This window comes from Sebastes umbrosus, chromosome 4, assembly GCF_015220745.1.
Source record: "Sebastes umbrosus isolate fSebUmb1 chromosome 4, fSebUmb1.pri, whole genome shotgun sequence".
Taxonomy (NCBI): domain Eukaryota; kingdom Metazoa; phylum Chordata; class Actinopteri; order Perciformes; family Sebastidae; genus Sebastes; species Sebastes umbrosus.
The window spans coordinates 9943579-9964691 of record NC_051272.1 but is presented as its reverse complement, the minus strand read 5'-3'; the positions used below and the strand labels follow the sequence as shown (position 1 = coordinate 9964691).

General features: G+C 41.3%; 1 protein-coding gene and 1 long non-coding RNA gene across 3 annotated transcripts in view; one reads left to right on the top strand and one right to left on the bottom strand.

Annotated features, from left to right (window-relative positions):
- The first annotated feature begins 404 nt into the window (after positions 1-404).
- LOC119486630 lies at positions 405-21015 on the top strand. Its single transcript, XR_005206566.1, has 4 exons — positions 405-415; positions 5823-5828; positions 12406-12410; positions 20674-21015. It is a non-coding gene; the product is annotated as an uncharacterized LOC119486630 (long non-coding RNA).
- The window catches only part of aass (aminoadipate-semialdehyde synthase), a 34418-nt gene continuing 17443 nt past the window's right edge, over positions 4139-21113 (bottom strand). For both annotated transcript variants that reach the window (XM_037766873.1, XM_037766874.1), the window contains exons 14-24: positions 12426-12547; positions 11847-11976; positions 11393-11503; positions 10653-10761; positions 8407-8547; positions 8125-8292; positions 7237-7332; positions 5956-6071; positions 4846-4934; positions 4568-4744; positions 4139-4469 (exon numbers count right to left, since the gene is read on the bottom strand). In XM_037766873.1, coding sequence (XP_037622801.1) covers positions 4351-4469; positions 4568-4744; positions 4846-4934; positions 5956-6071; positions 7237-7332; positions 8125-8292; positions 8407-8547; positions 10653-10761; positions 11393-11503; positions 11847-11976; positions 12426-12547 — 1378 coding nt within the window. In that variant the 3' untranslated portion in view covers positions 4139-4350. The remainder of the gene's footprint in view (positions 4470-4567; positions 4745-4845; positions 4935-5955; positions 6072-7236; positions 7333-8124; positions 8293-8406; positions 8548-10652; positions 10762-11392; positions 11504-11846; positions 11977-12425; positions 12548-21113) is intronic.

The following is a 21113-nucleotide window of genomic DNA, read 5'->3' as shown; positions in this document are numbered from 1 at the left end:
ACTGACACACTGACAGCTGTTGTTGCCTGTTGGGCTGAAGTTTGCCATGTTAGGATTTGAGTATATGTTTTATGCTAAATGCAGTACCTGTGAGGGTTTCTGGACAATATTTGTCATTGTTTTGTGTTGTTAATTGATTTACAATAATAAATACATACATACATTTGCATAAAGCAGCATATTTGCACACTCCCATGTTGATATTAAATACTTGACAAATCTCCCTTTAAGGTACATTTTAAACAGATACAAAAATGTGTGATTAATTTGCGATTAACTATCGACAATCATGCGATTAATCACGATGAAATATTTTAATCGATTCACAGCCCTAATCATAGCAAAATGCATTTTGAATGCCATGTATACTATTGTGTAGTTTAACTAGTATAGTTGTAATTTAATGTAAATGAATGTGAATTATAAATTAAGTGGAATAAGTGGAAATTAACAAGCAATAGAAATACTAAAGTAAAGTACCTCAGCACCGTAATTAACTATTTCAGTACTCACAAAACTGCAGGGACTCGACGTACTTGAATGAAGTACCGACAGGAGCTTCAAAGAGGTTTAGAAGTTATTAAAAACATGAAGTAGGAAAAGCTTAAAGGTTCAGTTCACCCAAATACCATCTTAAAAAAAACAACATTCCACTTACCTGAGCTGGTATGCAGTCCTGCAGATTTTGGTTTCATTTGCAGATTTAAGATCTCCAATATCTCCTCGACCCTGATACTGTGGAGCTGAATAGAATTAGTTTTGTGGTGCATAAAGCGTAAAATAAAAGTTTACATTTGGAAATTGTTTTCCAAAACTGTAAAATTTATGGAGGCTGCAATGTGCCAACAGAAAATTTATAAATTAATAAATTTAAAAATAAACTACTATAAATGATTTAATTGCATTTGCAATTTTGCAAAACTGCCTCTTTTGTGGAGGAGGAAATTACTTTTTTCTCGTAAAGTTATGACTTCATTCTCGTAATATTACGACTTTTCTCGTAGAGTTAGGATTATATTCTCGTAATATTACAAAAAAGATTTCTTGAAATAGTATGACTTTATTCTCATTAAATACCGACTTTTTTCTTGTAGTATGACTTTATTCTCCAAATCTCCGATTTCTTTTCCCTCAGTGTGGCTCTAATACTCCGTCGTAATTAATACACTTAAATGTGAATAAAAAGAATGCAAAGATTATTACATTTGTGAATTATCAATGCTATGTTGTCTCTAAATAATGAAAGAAAAAGAAAAAAACGTAACAGAAGGATTTTTATTATGTAACCATTTTTACATTTTTTAAAAGCAAAAATATTTTATCAAAACAAGCTTTGACAAACAAATCTGTGTTTTTTGTTTTTTTTTTAAATCATGAATGGCATAAATGTCAGCTGAAACATTAAAGACAAAAAAGAAAACATTTTCATGTTTGAGGTTCACCAGGTGGTCAATCAAACTAATACTCGAATCACAAACTCCGTAGTTTCACTTGAATTTGTAAAAATGTGAAACTGACTTAATTATTTTTAAATGTGACGCGACTCTTTTTGTCATTCAGATCCAAACCTAAAAATCTACCAAAATATCAAACAACACGCTATTGTTTTATTGTTTGCTCTCTGGAGGCCCATATATAAGCTACATATCATACGGATATATTATTTTAAAAAATATATCTCAGGTACGTATAAAATAACTCTCTGGGTGTTTTTTTTTACCCAGTTAAAGCGTGTAACAAACCGTTTACGAGGTGACCACATCCCCCCCCAAAAAATAAAATAAATATTGCTAAGGTGGCAGACATTAAATACTCATCCATCTGGGAAGCTTTACACAGGCTCCACAAATATATAATTCACTCTAAAATAACATCTGAAATCAAACCGTCTTCCTCTGAGTTTGCCAGAAGCCGCTGTTACTGATCATGTTTCAGTTACAGAATCAAAATCATGAGTTAATAAATAATAGAGAATAGCTCGCGAGATTGGTTAAGGTTAGGCATTGACCTCGAATGGTTATGGTTACGATATGTCGTCAGGCAGCGAGTCTCACCAGAGTTTTGGCAAGTTTTAGTAATTTGGGGTTTACCTTATAGATACAACCTAAATAATATTCTAAAGATAACACATTTGTAGTGGTCACATTTATTTTTTCTCTCTCTCTCTCAAGATAGGTTGTAATGATTTGAGAACATTTTTTTTGACTCGACAAAAGCTGACAGCTCTCTCAATTTTCAAATTGCATTTTTGTTTTAAAATCTTTTAACCCTTCAGCCCTGCCTCAAGATAAAACGACATTTTGTCTTTATTTATCATGACTTACAGTAATAATTTGAAGCCGCTATGTTTAGTAAAACCTGGTGAAAACCTGGTGCTGTCATTATCACAGTGTAGTTCTAGATTATAAAATCACTATGGGGTTAAGAGTCAGGCATTTTCAAATCCTCCACATCGGGTCAGCTAAATTAAATCATTATTTCTGAATAACAAGCTGGAGAAGCAAAACTAAATCTCAAAATAAGTGGTGATCATTAGATACTGAACTGTTGCACTTTGAGTTGTTCATTTTAATGTTAAGTACTTTACAGATCAAATGTTTTAGTATTTGAGACTAATTACATTCCATACATGTTGAATAAGCTCACAAAAATATCAATTCCGACCCATAAAAATAAACGATTAACTCACGATCCTGTACAAACTGGCTGAAAATAATCATTACCAGCGGCTCTTAGCTTCATTAGTACTCCGAACAACACAGTGGACGATACATTTAATGATATTATATCCTGTGAATGGGAACTGTTAATCGTATTCTATGGTTTTGATGTTGGACTGGCTGATTTCCATGACGTGTTTGAAGAAATATGTGAAGTGGGTTTGTAACTAAGGGGACGTTTCTTGTTGAAGTTTATCACAGTTTGAAGGTAAGTGCAGTATTGAGCTGTATTTTTAATTAATACAGAAATCAGATGCCGTTTGAAATGTTGGAGGGAAAAAAAATAGTTAGAAAGGCGTCGTTTATGACGGCATGAAGGCTGGTCTGACTCATCTGTAGCGTCGCTCTGACTGCATATTGAACATTTACCATAAAGTCTCCAAGAATAATCTCCAATCCCAAGCAGACCTGGTTTCTACAGTAGTTTTATCTGATTAATTAGACAACGTTTGTGCTTTTTAATGCTTTGGATTTCTAAAGTCTAAAATAGTGTTGGATCAGTTGCGCTTTTACACATCTTCACAGAAGAACTTCTCTCTGAAAACAATCAACGGCAGTGAAACTATTTCAGTTTGCCACAGATGAGCGAATTTAGCCGACGGAATTAATGTTGATATTAAACTGCAGATTACTGAATATGATCATCAGCTGCCTTTTCAGCTTTTTGACTTAAAACTTACAGTTTTAAAACATCACCAAATCGTTATAAAATTGAATTTCAATTAGGATTGTCAAAGTTTACAGAATAATAACGCGTTTCATTTTAACACCATTCATTTTTTAACGCATTAACACAACTTGTGATTTTTAGGTTGTAGCGGGCTCAGTTTTAAGCTTCTCACTGGCATCATATGAAACTAGAAAAACCTGAAGAATCCATTGGTACGAAGGAGGTTAAATAACGCTCCAAACTTGCGCTAAATTTTGGCGAGGAAAAACGGTCATGGCCATTTTCAAAGGGATCCCTTGACCTCTGACCTCCAGATATGTGAATGAAAATGGGTTCTATGGGTACCCACGAGTCTCCCCTTTACAGACATGCCCACTTCATGATAATCACATGCAGTTTGGGGCAAGTCATAGTCAAGTCAGTCAGAGTTTGCCATGTTATGATGTGAGTATAAAAAATATGCTCACATCATAACATGACAAACCTTCCATGTTGATACGAGTATCAAATACTTGACAAATCTCCCTTTGAGGTCCATTTTAAACAGATGAATTAATTAATTTACGGTTAATCTCGATAAACTATGAACAACCATGCGATTAAGTGCGATAAGTGCCCTGACACAACACAATAAAAACAACTTTTGGGGATTCAAACATTTGACCTGTTCTTTTTTCCTGATTTCAACCTTTTCCCCTTTTAACCTTTTAACCTTTTAACCTTTCACATATTTATTTGAAAAAACAAATAGATAACTAATATTTATTTTATCAGACCCTGGCAGATTTATTATTATTTTAAACACCGACAATCAGCAGACAGGCGAGTCTGTCGGAAGATCCAGTTTGTATAAAGTTGGTGAAAAGGCAGCTGATAGCATGTGGATTTTATAAATGTTCTCTGGAGTTGTTGGATAGTATTTTCAGTGATTACTGATCTGCTTTCTTTGGAGGCTCGGCTCTACTCCTGCAAGGTGCTCTTGGACATGAAGTAAAGTCCTTCCTCCTTCAGTCGGGCCAGCGCCGGCCTATAGATCTCCTTCGTCATGGGAAGCAAGAGTCCCTTCGTAGTGATTTCACCTGCAGAGAGAAAACGCACAGATTTAGGTTCAAACTTTAGCTCACTTCTTATTTTACTTAACTTAATTCCAGAGATATTGCTGACTGCTGTCACTGACCATCAAGGACCATTCGAGCAGCAATGGCTGCTGGGTATCCGACAGTCTTGGCCATGGCGGAGAAGCCACTGGGGTTGCCGTACACCGCCAGGCTAATGTGTTTGGTCTCCAGCTCGCCAGTTGGGTGGCGAAGCCCAATGTCGTTCCTCATGAGGATCATGTCTCGCTCACCCTTCTCTAACCACGGGAGGAAAGTCATCAGTAGTTTATGTACTAGTATTACATTTGGTACTTGTGTTATAATAAAATTTATGTAATAAAATGAGCTTGTGTCTCACCGTAGGAGAGTTTAGCTTCCAGATGTTTTGTCATAGCACCCAACACGCTGTCGGCGTGAAAAACTGACTCGTTGCTCAGCATCCCAAACCTGAAAACACAGAGACACAACATAAAGACTTTTCCTCACAATAGAATAACCTTCACAAAGCTGTTTCAAAAGGTTTAAAAGAAAATTACTCTGCTTTAAACACCCCGGCAGCGTTGCAGCGGCAGCCCACACATCCTTGGCTAAATCTAAAGAGATGAGCAGTTGCTTTTTGTCGCTGCTTTGCTGGTGAATTGAATAAATGAACAACAAGTCATTCAATTTGAGCTGCAAGCGCGTTGGCTTTTTACTCTTTTAACTGCACAGATGGAATGTTTCCAACAGTTCACTTTTACCGTCGCAAGAATTTACGTTTCAATGCCACCGCGGCCCTCTTCCCTTCACCGCCAGCGGCAGCGGAACAATGACGGCACGGAGCCTTGGTCTGAAGAGACCTTTGGAAAAGTTGATTTAAATTGAAGAGTGTGCGCGCTACACCACTTCAGGAGTCCTCATTAAGGAGGGAAGTGACAAGTGTGCAGAAGAGGAGCAGCCTCGGCCTTGTTGCCAGCCCGCCATCCACAGCACCAACACTATGTTTGAAGAGCAGCAGACGTCAGCGTTTGCCTCCTCTGCTCAGAGCCGAGAAGCACAGACAAATGGACATCCAAAGAGCTTGTTCAGCGGTGTTACGCAGGATTTGGTCCATGTTTGTGCACAAAATAACCAATTGCTCATCAGGCAGCGTTTTAGAGGAGCTGCTGAGATTTATGACTTTCAAAACACTCTCTGGTCTTACTAGGAACAGAAACACTTCACTCCAAATCCACTCAAATCCAAAAACTGTAACTACTAGGGCTGTCAAAGTTAAAGCGGTGATAACACGTTAACACAAATTTGTTTTAATGCCACTAATTTCTTTAACGCATTATCGCAACTTACGATTTTTAGGTTGTAGTGGGCTCAGTTTTAAAGCTAGAGTGAAGATACTGGTATCATATGAAACTAGAAAACCTGAAGAATACCCATCAGTCTCCCCTTTACAGACATGCCCACTTTACCACCAATCCAGCAAGAGTCTCACCATCTCAGGGTGTCCATCGTGAAGTCGTCCTTTCCGATGCGTTCGTATACGGCTTCTTCAAAAGCATCGTGGGAGATAGAAGAGGACAATCCCATCTGCTTACAGAGGAGTGTTTTCTGTAGAGGAGCGGACAGATCACAATTTCGCTTTTTACTGGAGGTCCTCCACAACTACCACATTCAAACACTTTCAATCTCATGTGTTCTTTCCTCTTGGACCTAAAATGTCTCCTAAAGCTCCTGGTCCTAGTCTGTGTCCTAGCTCCTTTTTAGCTCTGTGTATGTCTCCTAGCTCCCATTTAGCTCGTAGTCTGTCTCCTAGCTCCTCTTTTGCTCCTAGTCTGTCTCCTAAAGCTCCCTTTAAGCTCCTAGTCTGTCTCCTAGCTCCTCTTTAGCTCCTAGTCTGTGTCCGAGAGCTCCTCTGTAGCTCCTAGCCTGTCTCCTAACTCTTCTTTAGCTCCTAGTCTGTGTCCTAGCTCCTATTTAGCTCCTACACTGGGTCTCATCATCATCTCCTTAACTGTCTCCTAGCTCCTCTTTAGCCCCTAGTCTGTGTCCTGGAGCTCCTCCCTAGCTCCAAGCCTGTCTCCTAGCTCCTCTTTAGCTCCTAGTCTGTGTCCGAGAGCTCCTCTGTAGCTCCTAGCCTGTCTCCTAACTCTTCTTTAGCTCCTAGTCTGTGTCCTAGCTCCTATTTAGCTCCTACACTGGGTCTCATCATCATCTCCTTAACTGTCTCCTAGCTCCTCTTTAGCCCCTAGTCTGTGTCCTGGAGCTCCTCCCTAGCTCCAAGCCTGTCTCCTAGCTCCTCTTTAGCTCCTAGTCTGTGTCCGCGATCTCCTCTGTAGCTACTAGCCTGTCTCCTAACTCTTCTTTAACTCCTAGTCTGTCTCCTAGCTCCTCTTTAGCTCCTACACTGGGTCTTATCATCATCGCCTTAACTGATTTCTGATAAACATATCCTGAACAAGCAGCTCTGTGTTTCTCTTTAATCTCCAAAGGGATAAAAGACGACAACCATTATCTGCTGTAAACTCTCATCGGTGTCAGAGAGCCTTGGCTCACTGCAGCCTTGATGTTGACAAGCAGCTATTGACAGTAATAGACTCTTCAGCAAACCCACTTCCACAGACGCTTCAAGTGGAAGAGCTGCAAAACAGCTTGTTTTATAAAACTGAATGGCAGACAGGAGAAAGAAGCAGGAGGCACTGCTCAGAGGCTGCCTTTCAACCATCATCCCTTTTCTTTTTACACTGAATGGATCCTCAGCGGAGGCTCTTCTTACCCAGGAAACAGGAGCTGAAGTCGGCTGCAGCATGGGACAGGGCTCGCTGTTGATCAGACCCAGTTTGACAAACCCACTCATGGCCTTCGAGAAGCCCTGCGGGACAAAACAAGAATCACAAAGAACACATTTACAGGGACACAGGAGGCTAAATATGCTGGGAGCAATCAGGCTTAGGCAGAAGATATCAGAGGTGGAATGTAAAAAAGTACATTTACTTAAGCACAAATTTGAAGTACTTGCACGTTACTTAAGTATTTCCATTTTATGTGACTTAATACTTCTACTCCACTACATTTGTCTGACAGCTTTACTTTTCAGATTACAATCTTCTACAAATTTAGTGATTTAAAATTAAGATTTTTTTCTGATAAACTGAAGGATAAAGTGTTCCTTTATTCACCTCCTTCTGAAGCTAAATAAACTCTTTAAAAAGCCTCTTGGATCAGCTGGAAAATGCATCGTCACAGATAATATTAATCCAAAAATAGATCAGATATAATAGTAAAATACTAACAGTACAGGGGACATTTTACTGTAACATCATACTTTTACTTTAAGTACATTAAGTCTATTTCTCTGTTACATACTTTTACTTTATTGATGATTTGAACGCAGGACTTTTACCTGTAGTGGAGTATTTACAGTGTGATATTAGTATTTTTATTCCAGTAAGGGATCTGAATACTTCTTCCACCTCTGGAAAATATGTTTTGTGTTTCTACTGTGCTGTGTACACTTGTCAAACGATTCAGAGATTAGTAACAATTTGAGCCAAACTTTGGACAAGCAGACAGCAAGCAGGTCAATTAAGTAAAGCTGGAACTTCTTATATAATAAAATTATGCCAAAATGAAGTGTGTGTGGGTGTGTGTGTGTGTGTAGTACCTTGTAGCGCAGTGTTCCTCTGATCAGTGTGTGTGCTGTCTGGATGCCGTAAACCTCGGCGTACTTGGTGCTGTCACGGTTTGGAAATCCCTCCAGGTTGAAACCAGGAAAGAAATCCATCAGCTCGCTGGACTCCATCACAGAACCGCCAGGCAGGATGTTCACCACCTGGACAATACACACACAGACATACAGTTTCTCCTCTTGATTTAAATCACTGTAATTATAGGAAAAGATTTACAGAATATACATAATGTATAAATTCCTTTGAGGCCTCTGTACCTCGTTGTCTTGGAGGAATGTGGCGGCGCTGATGGTGTTGAGAAGGACCCCGTACGGACTCCAGCTGAACTTGTAGCGAAGAGGATTGTCTGAACATTCAGGAGCAGGAAGACCGCCGCAGTACGACCTGTAGGACTCCACCTGAACAACACAATTATTCATATCGTCAATTCATTTCCTGTCAGTCAACTTTCTGATTAATCAACTTTGAAACTTCACTACAGTATTCTGTTCATTAATAACACCAATTTGTGATGCATAAGTTTTAAAAGAGGTCCAATCTCTGTACCCATCGGCTTCTGGTCTGACAACGGATAAACCTCTGAGGTCAAGGGGCTATATTTCTGGGGTTCAGGTGTAATCAGCGGATATCCAGGCCAAGACTTCCTCTTCCGTGCATCGCTCATTGTTTAAAATCCAATTATTAACTAGAGATGCATCACAAGTAGCCAGTTTACAAACTCGGCTCAAAAGCCGGACTGTTTACCTGCATTCAACCAAAGCTTGCTGGAACGGGATTGGTCAATATACTACTCCGACTACAAATGGAAACCAGAACGCTTCCAGTACCAAAATCTTGTCCCGTTGCCTACACATGAATACAGAATCTGTTTATAGAGATTAAAAGAGGACTGACAGTCACCCGTTATAAGTCACTTTTAAACAGAGAATAGTTGTTGTGATTATATGAACAGTAATACTCTTTACATCATTCATTCATTTTTCTGTTTCTTAACTTATCATTTTGACACAAGTGTGTTCAGCCGCTTTGACTTTGGGTCAATTTGGGAACCAAACTCAGGTCGTAATTTTATGTTTAAATCACAGGTCTAAGGTCTTTTTCACGTTGTGTTGAACTTTTCTGATTCAGGAAGAACTCATGTCTGACTGTGTGACGTCATCTGTTTCTGGACTAAAACCTGTGTGAAATCAAGCAATGTGAACATGTGGCCTGTCAGTCTACATCTGGGAAATTGTTAGACATGAAGACATTTGAATGTCATCATAAATGTATTATATGTTCATTGCCATCTGGTTGGTATTTTGAAAGGCCTCAGAGTCCTTCACACTTGGCAAGTCTTATGTGAGGAGGCTCCGGGCGTCTGGAGGTAAAAGACAAGATGAGGACCTTGTAGATGTTCCTGACTCCAACAGTCTGAACCAAGAGTTAGACACAACATTGTTTTGCTTCCTCCAAGGTAGTATGGTTATGTGATTATGTATGACGTGTGAGAAGGCGGGGTGTATCTTATGTTGCATATAGTGTTTGGTATGACTGTGTCTGTGCATGCTGTACCAAGATTTGTGTTGTATTAAACTTATACAGTGGAAACCGCTTATATTGATCAAAAAGTTTAGGACAGAATCATTCCTATACAAATGCTGTTTAAATAATTTGCTTATAAAATAATCCGCTTACAATGTTCATTTTGGGTTTTTCTATATGGTAATACAGTATTTTTCTTTTTTTTTTACTCTATTGATACTTTGCCTTGCGGCGTGCAGTATTTTGTCTGTGTTCCAACTTGCTTCCTGAGGCTGGTGCTGCGTTGAAATCATGACGGGAAACGAAATGGAAACGAAATGCAGAAGCAAAACTAGATGTTCCTCGGGCTACCTTACAGAAAACGAATGCGCACGGGGAAAACACCTGTGGTTGAAGCCGCCCTGGACAAGTGGATTGATAATGCCTGGTCACGTAAAGTGACATTTTTCAATCCTCAACCGGCTCTGCGCCACCGCAGCACCGGCAACACATGTAGACGATCGACGCCTGCCTCCGTCCATACCACTAACCGGCTGAGCGAGCGAGGAGCCCTAGCAAAGGGGCGCCGTTTGTATGCACACACCGCGTGCGCTGCAGTGACACAAAGCCGGCTGAGAAACGGCAAAGCCTCGCCCCAAGCGGGCCCATTGGCGAGGGAAAAGGCAGAGGAATTCTCAGCGAGCCTGTAAATATCTAAGCTGTCCGTCTATTAATATAAATTACTTTATATTCATGTAATAAATATACAAATGTCAACGGTAATCTGCATGAGAAATAAAGACAAACCAAAAAAATGTGGTTATAATAATCATCCGCACATAGTGATCAAACTGACCTGGACAGACGTAATCGCTATAAGCGGTTTCCACTGAATATTCAAGTAAGGACAATTCAATGTGTTCAAACTATTATTATCTCACGCACGCACGCACGCACGCACGCACGCACGCACGCGCGGTCAGAGTGTGTGCAGACTCACTGTGCAGCCGTCAGCTTTGGCCTTGTCGATACACTCCATGGCGAGCATGTGATCGATGCCCGGGTCCAGTCCCATCTCATTCACAATGGTGATGCCCGCCTCCTCCACACTGACACACACAAAATCACACACATATATTACGTTTCAGTATCTCTTGATTCAAAGCACGGTAAATTACGCTAATGCTAAATTTTGCCGAGAAAAAACTGTCATGGCCATTTTCAAAGGGGTCACTTGACCTCTGACCTCAAGAAATGTGAATGAAAATGGGTTCTATGGGTACCCACGAGTCTCCCCTTAACAGACATGCCCACTTTATGATAATCACATGCAGTTTTGGGTAAGTCACAGTCAAGTCATCACACTGACACACTGACAGCTGTTGTTGCCTGTTGGGCTGCAGTTTGCCATGTTATGATTTGAGCATATTATTTATGCTAAATGCAGTACCTGTGAGGGTTTCTGGACAATATTTGTCACTGTTTTGTGTTAATTGATTTCCGATAAGAAATATATACATACTTTTGCATAAAGCAGCATATTTGTCCACTCCCATGTTGATAAGAGTATGAAATACTTGACAAATCTCCTTTAAAGGTACATTTTGAACAGACAATGTGCGATTAATTTGCGATTAATTGTGATTAAATGTGGACAATCATGCAATTAAATATTTTAATCGATTGACAGCCCTCGTGTTAATGTATCCTGTTTAATCGTTTGTGTGTTGAGTACATCACCTGCTCTGCAGCTCCTTCATGGCAGGACTCAGGTAGCTGGCTGTCACCATGTTTACCTTCCTCTTGATGCAGTGTTTGGCGATGAGCGGGTGAAGCGCGTACGGCACCATGCTGAGGAACAGATGGCTGATGAATATATCTCAGACTGATGAAAACTGGGCCCTGTCTGGTCATGTAGAGCTGAGCCTGACAAGCTGAGCCTGACAAGCTGAGCCTAAGATGTCCACACAACTCCATTTTTCATCCATCTATTTCTTCAAACCCTGCCTCCTTTTGGGGGCGTGGCCAAAATAAGTTTTAAGGCGACTTTAGAGAACCTAACAATAAAAGGACATCTCAAAATGACCTAAAATATTCAAGTTTACTTTAGTAAAAGAAATGACATCCATCCACATGTTAAACAGTTTGTATGACTGCCTGTAACAAAATATCCTGTTGTACAGCGCTACTGTACCTGATGACCACGTCATGATCTTTGACCAGAGAGTCCAGGTGTCCTTCCTGGCTGCTGATATCCAGCATGACGGGGATGGTGTTGGGATATTTGGCTGCCAGCTCCTCTGACTGCCTCAGTAGCGCCGACGCTGACATTAACAAAACACAGGAAACACAATCAGTAGAATGTCATATAAGCACGGGGCTCTGAAAAAGTTTCTTCTGGGATTAATTATTGGATTGACAGGTTGCCTGAAATTATTATTACAGTCAATCAGTTATGTATATCTTTAGTTCATAAAAAGGAGACTTGTATCTACTGAAGTCCTGCTAATAGCTCTGTGATGTTTTAGTAGCCATTACAGAACAAACAACACACTGATGATTCAGATATTCTAATGGTGTGTTCACACCAAGAGCGACGCAAATTCTTCCTTTACAAGGACCAAACAAAAAGATCTACGGCGTTTAAACGATCACTTGTGATCATGTGACTAAAGTTGCACACCCGACAGACCTGGAACTCAGGCTATGTCGTTACATATTTCAAATAACACATCACCTTTATGGCTTTTCAGAGTCTGTAAGACAAACTCACCCACAGTGACCTGGGTCTTCTCGTCGCGAGTCAAATACTCGACTATGGGTCCGGAGACGTATCCTGAACCCAGCAGCAGGACGCGCTTCATCCCAGACTTCTTCATGATCTGAGCCTTCTCCCTGAAGCACATTAGACACACTGACTTAAACCCACGTCAGAAAAATTTCAAGCTTCAATAAATCAATACACCAGTCGAGTAACTCAAGTTTTTATGGCTGAGCGGAAACAATAATCTACTCAACTTTGACTCTCTACACATTTTGCTTTACGACTGAAAAGCTACTAAAGCTGCATTATTTTGAGATTTATAAGTTTATTTTGCCATTTTTTCTGAATGTACAACTTTAGACTATAAAGAAATATACAACATGGAAATGTATTTCTGTCCTTTATTTAATTTGAGTAAAGTTACTTCATGGACAAAGTGCTGTCCTGCACATTATCTCAGTGGAAAAGCATATATATATATATATATATATAAATAAAAGGGAGAAAGCTGGTGCAATAAAGAATCCCTGAAATACAATTAAGTTGCACAACAGAGAAAAAGAAAATAAAGAAATTGTGCATGGATAGCATATTCACCTGCTCTGTACAAACATTATTAAAACACTATTTAAAATGAATCTTATTTAAAAAAAAATAAAAACATTTATTTGTAATATTATTTAAATATTGCATCAATTAATTTGTATAGTTTTAAATTTCTCTAAAACATTTAAAGTTCCTTGAAAGAATCAGTGAAAAAACAGGAGTGATATTATTTAAAATGTGTTTAAATTTCACACATATGCCTTAGTTTTTTTAATAAATTAGCTAATATTTTCCTGTGCAGATCTCAGATCGATGTATAAACTCATGGTTGTAACAATGCAATGTGTACAAAGTCAAAGTGGCAATGAGTGAGTGCTTTTCTGATCAAACTAAATCAAACAAGATCAATGTGACTGATGAGGAGCATGAGAAGGGGGTGGGGGGGTCATCCAATAAATTAAATTAAATTAAATTAAATTAAATTAAATAAAAAAATAAAATTATGTGGTGTTGTTTTGTTTTTTAAATTATTTTTTTTTTTTTTTAAATAAAATCAGACAACTATACATCACTATCAGGGCTGGGTTTGCGCTTAAAAAAACCCCACATGTAATGTCCCAAAACCACATATACCTGAATGTGAATATATATCTCATCATAAGATGATGTTTCACATGTGATGTCTTACATGTCATATGTGAAATATCTGAAAATCACAATTGGCTATAAGTGAATTTTTACATGTGATTTGTTTGTTTTTTTCGTGTGGTATAAATTCATATCAAGTATTAACAATATGAATTAGAATTACTATTGTTAAAAATATACCTGTTAGTAATAATTCATATTAAATTAAAAGTCAACAATAAATATAAAGTTAGTGGTAAAAATAATATTTGATTTATTTTTGCCCTTCCAAAGTACGCACTGTTGCATGCAGTATGCATACAATTGGGACATACTACTTCGTCATAACATTGCACCTTGAACTTTGACTCTCTTACTCATATATCCGCTGCACAGAGGATTGTGGGTCAGAATAGCCAGAAAAGCATGCTGGCCTGCATACTGCAAAATGTGATGTAGTAGACATCCTGGTACTTTTGGCATACTGCATTTGACATGCTATGTATTGGGACATGGGCTGTCAAAGTTAACGTGACAATAACGCGTTAATGCAAATTTGTTTTAATGACACTAATTTCTTTAACACATTTAAGCAACTTGAGATTTTTAGGTTGTAGAGGACTCTGTTCTACAGCTAGAGTGAAGATAGCTTGTTGCAAAAGAGGTCAGATAACGCTCCAAATTTATGCCAAATTTTGGCGAAGAAAAACTGTCATGGCCATTTTCAAAAGGGATCCCTTGACCTCTGATCTCAAGATATGTGAATGAAAATGGGTTCTATGGGTACCCACGAGTCTCCCCTTTACAGACATGCCCACTTTATGATGATCACATACAGTTTGGGACAAGTCACAGTCAAGTCAGCACACTGACACACTGACAGCTGTTGTTGCCTGTTGGGCTGCAGTTTGCCATGTTATGATTTGAGCATATTATTTATGCTAAATGCAGTACCTGTGATGGTTTCTGGACAATATTTGTCATTGTTTTGTGTTGTTAATGGTTTTCCAGTAATAAATACATACATACATACATACATACATTAGCATAAAGCAGCATATTTTCCCACTCCCATGTTGATAAGAGTAATAAATACTTGACAAATCTCCCTTTAAGGTACATTTTGAACAGATAAAAAAAAAAATTGCAATTAATTTGCAGTTAATCGAGATTAACTATGGAAAATCATGCGATTAATCGTGATTAAATATTTGAATCGATTGACAGCCCTAATTGGGACATATAAAATATTTTCCTTTCACACTAAATATTATGGTAGTATTGGTGTTGGAAGGCATATATAGCTTAATACTGATCACATATTGTAACCACAGTGTGAATGAAAGCCATGTGAGTTCACTGAACCAGGAAGCATCAGCTCTCAGGCCTTTTAATTAAACCGAGAGGCCTTCTCCAAACACCTGGCTTCAGTTAAGAAGTCTGTGATTCTGCATGCTGGATTATCTTAACACCATAACAACAATAACATCATAATGGTGGCATCACCCCGAGTGACCTGTGGCATTAATATCCCACCACCAACTGCCTCAACCCCCTCCCCCAGGAGTCAGACCCCTGGACTCATTAGCTTTGGTCTAATTGGACGCGACATTGCACTCATGCACGAGTCACAGCGGGACTGGCTGAAGTTCCGACCGGCGGTCTGCCCGCCGCCGAGTCCCGTCCTCTTAATTAAAAAAGAAAAGAGAGCCGTTCCCTCAGGAGGATTTCTCCCTCAGTTTACATATCTTAAGGAGCCAAACTCAATCAAAAGGATTAAGAATCGGAGGCATGGCTTGTCTGGAAAAATGATACTTAAGATCAATTAGGAAGAAAACTCATCAAGTCTTAGAGGTGGCCTAAATATGAGCAAGCAGAACTCTTCTGTGTGAAAAACACTTGAGTCTCAAGACAAGGCTGAAATCTGTTTATGGAGTCACTGAAGAGTAAATCTGCACTGAGCCTGAATGTTAATAATCTGAAGAAACAAACAGTATTAAGGGTCATGGAGTCAGAGTAGATTTCACAAGCTCATTAAAATGTTTTTAACAGCAACATTGACTGAATCTGCAGATAAGCAGCGAGGTAGAAGGAGCTCAATGTGTAATCAATGGAGAAAGCAGATTAAGAAAAAGATAAATATTAATAAGGTATGAATGTTGAGGAGGATTTCAAGTAAACGATAAACATGCAGATGAATCATTTATTTTCTGTCAGAAGTCAGAGGAGAAGATCAGTTTCAACCTTGTGCATCCAGGACTAGTTTAGCCTAGCAGAAAAACTGCAAGCCTAGCTCCTTAAAAAGTAAAAAGTAGGAAAACAGTGCCACTAACCAGAATGATAGCCATCTAGAAAGAGCTAATTAAAACAATAAAAGGGTCTGCTTGAGAGCAGTTTTCTAAATTTTGTTTTTTTAATTGATTCCCCAAACCCCAAAACACAAACTTGGTTTTGCTAATGAGACATAACATTTGTTCTTTGGAGAGCTAACGAAGCTAAAGAAATAACAATAACGGCGTACAGCCGTGCTAGCAGCTCTGTGAGGTTATGCTTCAGCACGTTAGGTAGATGCTAATCAGCATGCTTATGTTAATAATGCTAATGTTAATAATGCTGACGTTAATATGTTGATGTTTAACAGGTATTTTTTACCATGTTCCCCATCTTAGTATTGTAATATTTTTATTGTTTAACACAGGCCATTTCGGTAGAGACAGTAAATATATCACAATAGAATGTAAATAATGTTGTTTTAGTTTTGTATGGGACGTTATAGGTGGACGTTTTACTGGCGTCCGGTATTCACTTTCAGTCCAAAATGGCAGAAGCGTAGCTCTGCTGCCGGGCGCTGACATTGCAATGGAGCAAACAACTGACTTTCACTTTTTAGCTAACGTTACAAGAGAGTTTAGAAATTGTGGTAAGGTGGATTTTTGTTCTCTTTTAACGGAGAGAAGCTAGCAGTTTCCCTCCACTTCCAGTCTTTGTGCTAAGCTAGGCTAAACAACTCTAGGATCAATCTCTGTACTGAATGCAAACACTGATGTTCATCTTCTCATCCGACTCTGGTGAAACTTAAAAATTGAAAAAATTAAATTAATAAAATTAAACTAGAGGAACAAGACAGACTGATGCGACAGAAGAGGTGACGGCGTGTTTTTGTGTATAAAGTGAGAAGAAAAGATGTTTCTACCCCTCCATACCCAAAGGTCCAGCGGCTGACGTTGGCTAGCAGCTATTAGCACGCTAGCCATGCAAGGTGTTAATGCGGAGGCAGGTTGGCAGAGCACACACCGGAGGGCAGCACTGTGCAAGAACAACCACAAGGTGATTGTTAGTCGCTACAAGGCCAGCTTACAGCACTAGCGGCTGGCTGGAGGACACTAAAACATCATAAACAGCAACGCTAAAGAAGGTGAGTTAGAGAGGGAAAAGAGCAAAAACAGGAGACTACAAAGCACAAACATTACTTAGCTTTTAGTAAGCTGCTATTAACTGTACTGATGAAACACTACGGTTTAGAGAGTTAGCGCAGGTGAGCTACATTAGAACATTTTAAATGTTACCTGTCTCGTAATCTTTACACATTTCATCCACAGATTGGTTGCATTAACTCGTAGACGGAACAGGCGTGTGCCAAGGTAATTTTTTGACATTTTTAAGAATAATTCAAATGAGAAATACGCTGAAATACAGAATGATCCCCAAACACAAAGAAACACATGTTACACATTCCACAAAACCTAAATTTTAAAAACATACACCAAATACAGCCCTTAAAGGGACAATTTGCCCCATTTTTATTTGGATGTCCAACCAGTGTTGATGGTAAATGTAAATGGTAAAAGTCGATTGAACCAATCAATTCCTCAGTGCGTACATTTATACTGTTTATACTAAGAAATACTCTTATTTAATTCTAATTTATACCACTCTGACATTTTTATTTAACACAATTAATAGAACCCACTTCTCAGCATTTTGTATTTACTTATAAGCCTTTTGTATTTACATATTTGCACTGTGGTTATTTAATAATAATAATAATATATTAGATTTATATAGCGCTTTTTAGTGATCTCAAAGACGCTTTAACATAGTCGGGGAGAAAACGGTGTGAGACAGACAGGAGACGAACGACAAAAAGCGACATACACAGGCACAATCACATACATACACACGGACTGATGGGTAGGGGGAGGGAGGGGGCTATGGGTAAGCAGATGAGAAAAGATGTGTTTTGAGGCGGGACTGGAATATGGTGAGGGAATCGGAGTCTCTGATGAGATTGGGGAGTGAGTTCCAGAGCTTGGGAGCTGCCCTGGAGAATGCTCTGTCCCCAAAGCTGCGGAGTTTGGACTTGGGGGTGGAGAGTAAACCAGCTGAGGTGGATCTGAGGGACCGTTGAGGTTGGTAGGGGGAGAGGAGTTCAGAGAGACAGGGGGGTGCAAGTTGGTGGAGGGCTTTGTAGGTGAGGGTCAGGATTTTGTATGAGACCCGGTGGGAGACAGGGAGCCAGTGAAGGTCTTTCAGGACTGGGGTTATGTGATGCCATGATTTGGTATGGGTGAGGAGTCGGGCAGCTGCATTCTGGACCAGTTGTAGTTTATTTATAGAGGTGTTGCTGATGCCATAGAGGAGTGAGTTGCAATAGTCAAGGCGGGAGGAGATGAAGGCGTGGATGAGTTTCTCTGCTGTAGGGGGTGTGAGGGACGGACGGATTTTTGCGATATTGCGGAGGTGGAAGAAGGATATTTTGACCAGTTGGCGGATGTGGGGCTCGAGGGAGAGGGTGGAGTCGAAGATCACGCCAAGGTGAGGGGGAAACAGAAGTGCCATCGATGTTGAGTGTGAGGTTGTTGGTTTTGGTGAGGGTGGATTTGGAGCCGATGAGAAGGAGTTGTGTGTTGTCGCTGTTGAGTTTTAGAAAGTTCTGTTGCATCCAGGCTTTAATTGCAGAGAGGCAGGAGTTGATGTGGGAGAGCGGTGGGTTGTGGGGGGTGTTGGTGCTGAGGTAGATCTGAGTGTCGTCAGCATAGCAGTGGAAGTCCAGGTTGAAGTGGCGTAGGATCTGACCGAGGGGGAATAAGTAGATTATGAACAAGAGTGGACCGAGTACAGAGCCTTGGGGGACACATTGTGTGACTGTGGATGTGGCAGAGGAGTTGTTGTGAAGGGAGATGAAATGAGATCTGTTGGTGAGGTATGACCGGAGCCAGCTGAGTGCAGTACCTTCGATACCGATGTCTTGGAGTCTGGTGAGAAGAATGTTGTGACATACGGTATCGAAGGCTGCACTCAGGTCCAGGAGGATGAGGATGTTGAGGGCTCCGGTGTCAGCAGAGGTGAGGAGGTTATTGAGGACTTGGAGGAGTGCAGTTTCTGTGCTGTGGAGGGGGCGAAAGCCAGATTGGAGGGGTTCAAGCAGGTTGTTGGAATGCAGGTGGGATTGGAGCTGGGTGGAGACGAGGCGTTCGAGGGTTTTGGAGAGGAAGGGGAGGTTGGAGATAGGGCGGTAGTGATTGAGACAGGAGGGGTCCAGACCAGGTTTCTTGAGTGTGGGGGTGACAGCAGCAGTTTTGAAGGCTGAGGGGACAGTTCCATGGGACAGTGAGGAGTTGAAGAGGTCGGTGAGGTAGGGGCATAGGACAGGGAGGCAGGACTTCAGCAGGGGAGTGGGGAGGGGATCGAGGGAGCAGGTGGTGGGTTTGGATGTGCTGATGAGTTTGGCGATGGCTGCTGAGTCAACAGGGTCGAACCGGGAGAGGCGGTGCTGGGGGGGGAGGGGTCAGGGGGTCCAGAGGGATGGAGAGAATAGGGGTCGGTGTGGTTGCTGCTGGGTCAGACACGGGGAGCAGTGAGTTGTTGATGGTGGTGATTTTGTTGCTGAAGAACTGAAGGAATGAGTTACATAGATCGGGTGAGGGGTCAGAGAGGGTGTTGGCACGAGGCTTGAGGAGAGTGTTGACAGTGGAGAAGAGGGTTCGGGGGTTACGGGTGGGGTCATTGATGATGGTGGAGAAGTCGTAAGATTTGGCAGCAGTGATGGCGTCTTTGTAGGTGATGAGGTGAGATTTGTAGGCGTCGAGGTGAACAGTGAGTGATGTTTTTCTCCAGAGGCGTTCAAGTTGGCGGCCGGTCTGTTTGAGTTTTCTGAGGTGGGGTGTGAACCAGGGGGAGGAGGTGTTGAATGAAACAGTTTTGGTTCTCAGGGGGGCCAGTGAGTTGAGGGAGGCAGACAGGGTGGCGTTGAGGTGGTTGGTGAGATCATCAGGTGAGGTGGGGGGTGGGTCCAGGTGGAGGGCAGCAGATAGCAGGTCGGAGAGATGGAGGGGATCAATGGACTTGATGTTGCGGAATGAGATGACTCTGGGGAGTTTCAGACGGGGTGATGGGGAAGGGATTGTGAATTGGATGAGTTTGTGATCAGATAGGGGAAAGGGGGATGGTTGGATGTTCAGAACCGGGACGTTGGCAGAGCAGACGAGATCCAGAATATGGCCTTTATTGTGTGTGGGGAAGGTGATGTGCTGGGTGAGGTTGAAGTTGTCCAGTAGAGTGGAGAAATCAGAGGCAAGTTTACAGGTGGAGGAGTCCATGTGGATGTTGAAGTCGCCCAGTAGCAGTAGGGATTAGGGGAGGGATGATGCTAGGATGAGGAGTTCAGACAGATCGGAGAGGAAGGATGAATTTGGTTTAGGTGGGCGGTAAATGAGAATGACTGTGTTGGAGCAGGTTTTGAAGGCGAGGGATTCGAATGATGTGACTGTAGGGAAAGTGAGTTCGGTGGTCCTGAGGTTCCGGTTGAATAATACTGCGAGGCCCCCTCCACGCCGGGGTTTACAGAGGTAGCCGAAGTTGGGGGGGGATGCTTGGTTGAGGGAGAAGAAGTCATTGGGTTGTTGCCAGGTTTCAGTGAGCAGAAGGAAGTCCAGTGATGAGTTCATGGAGGATGGGGGCTTTGTTGTTAAGTGAACGGGTGTTGAGGAGGGCAAAGTTGGATGAGTGGGAGGGTGGTGTGATGGGGGCACGCTGGAGAGGTTGGAGGTTGGCCAGGTTCACAGTGCGGCGGGGTCCAGTGGAGGGGTGGTGGGGGTAATGGATGACTGGAGATGACGGTTGTGTTTGGGGCCATGGTGAAGGTAGCGTTTACAGATGAGGATTCCAGCAGATTGAGCAGAGGAGAGAGCAGTGGAGGATAGCCTGTAGTTTCTCCTGAGGCGGAGGAGTTGACAGCGAGAGTAGGGGAGGGGAGGGGAGGAGGTAATGGGGGGACAAAACAACTGTGGGAACCAGGGGAATCCTTTGAATAGCAGGGGGGGTAGTGTAAGAAGCAACAGGAGAGGGGTGAGTAGGGTTGGTGGTTCCATGGTTTAGCAGACGGGTTAGCAAGTGGTGAGAGGGACGGTAGAGGCAGCACAGGGTAGTGTTAGACAGGGGGTACTCACGATACAGATGGGTACAGATGATGAGGAGAACAGCCAGATGATTATTGTAATTCCAGTGGTGGAGTGTCCGAGGGGA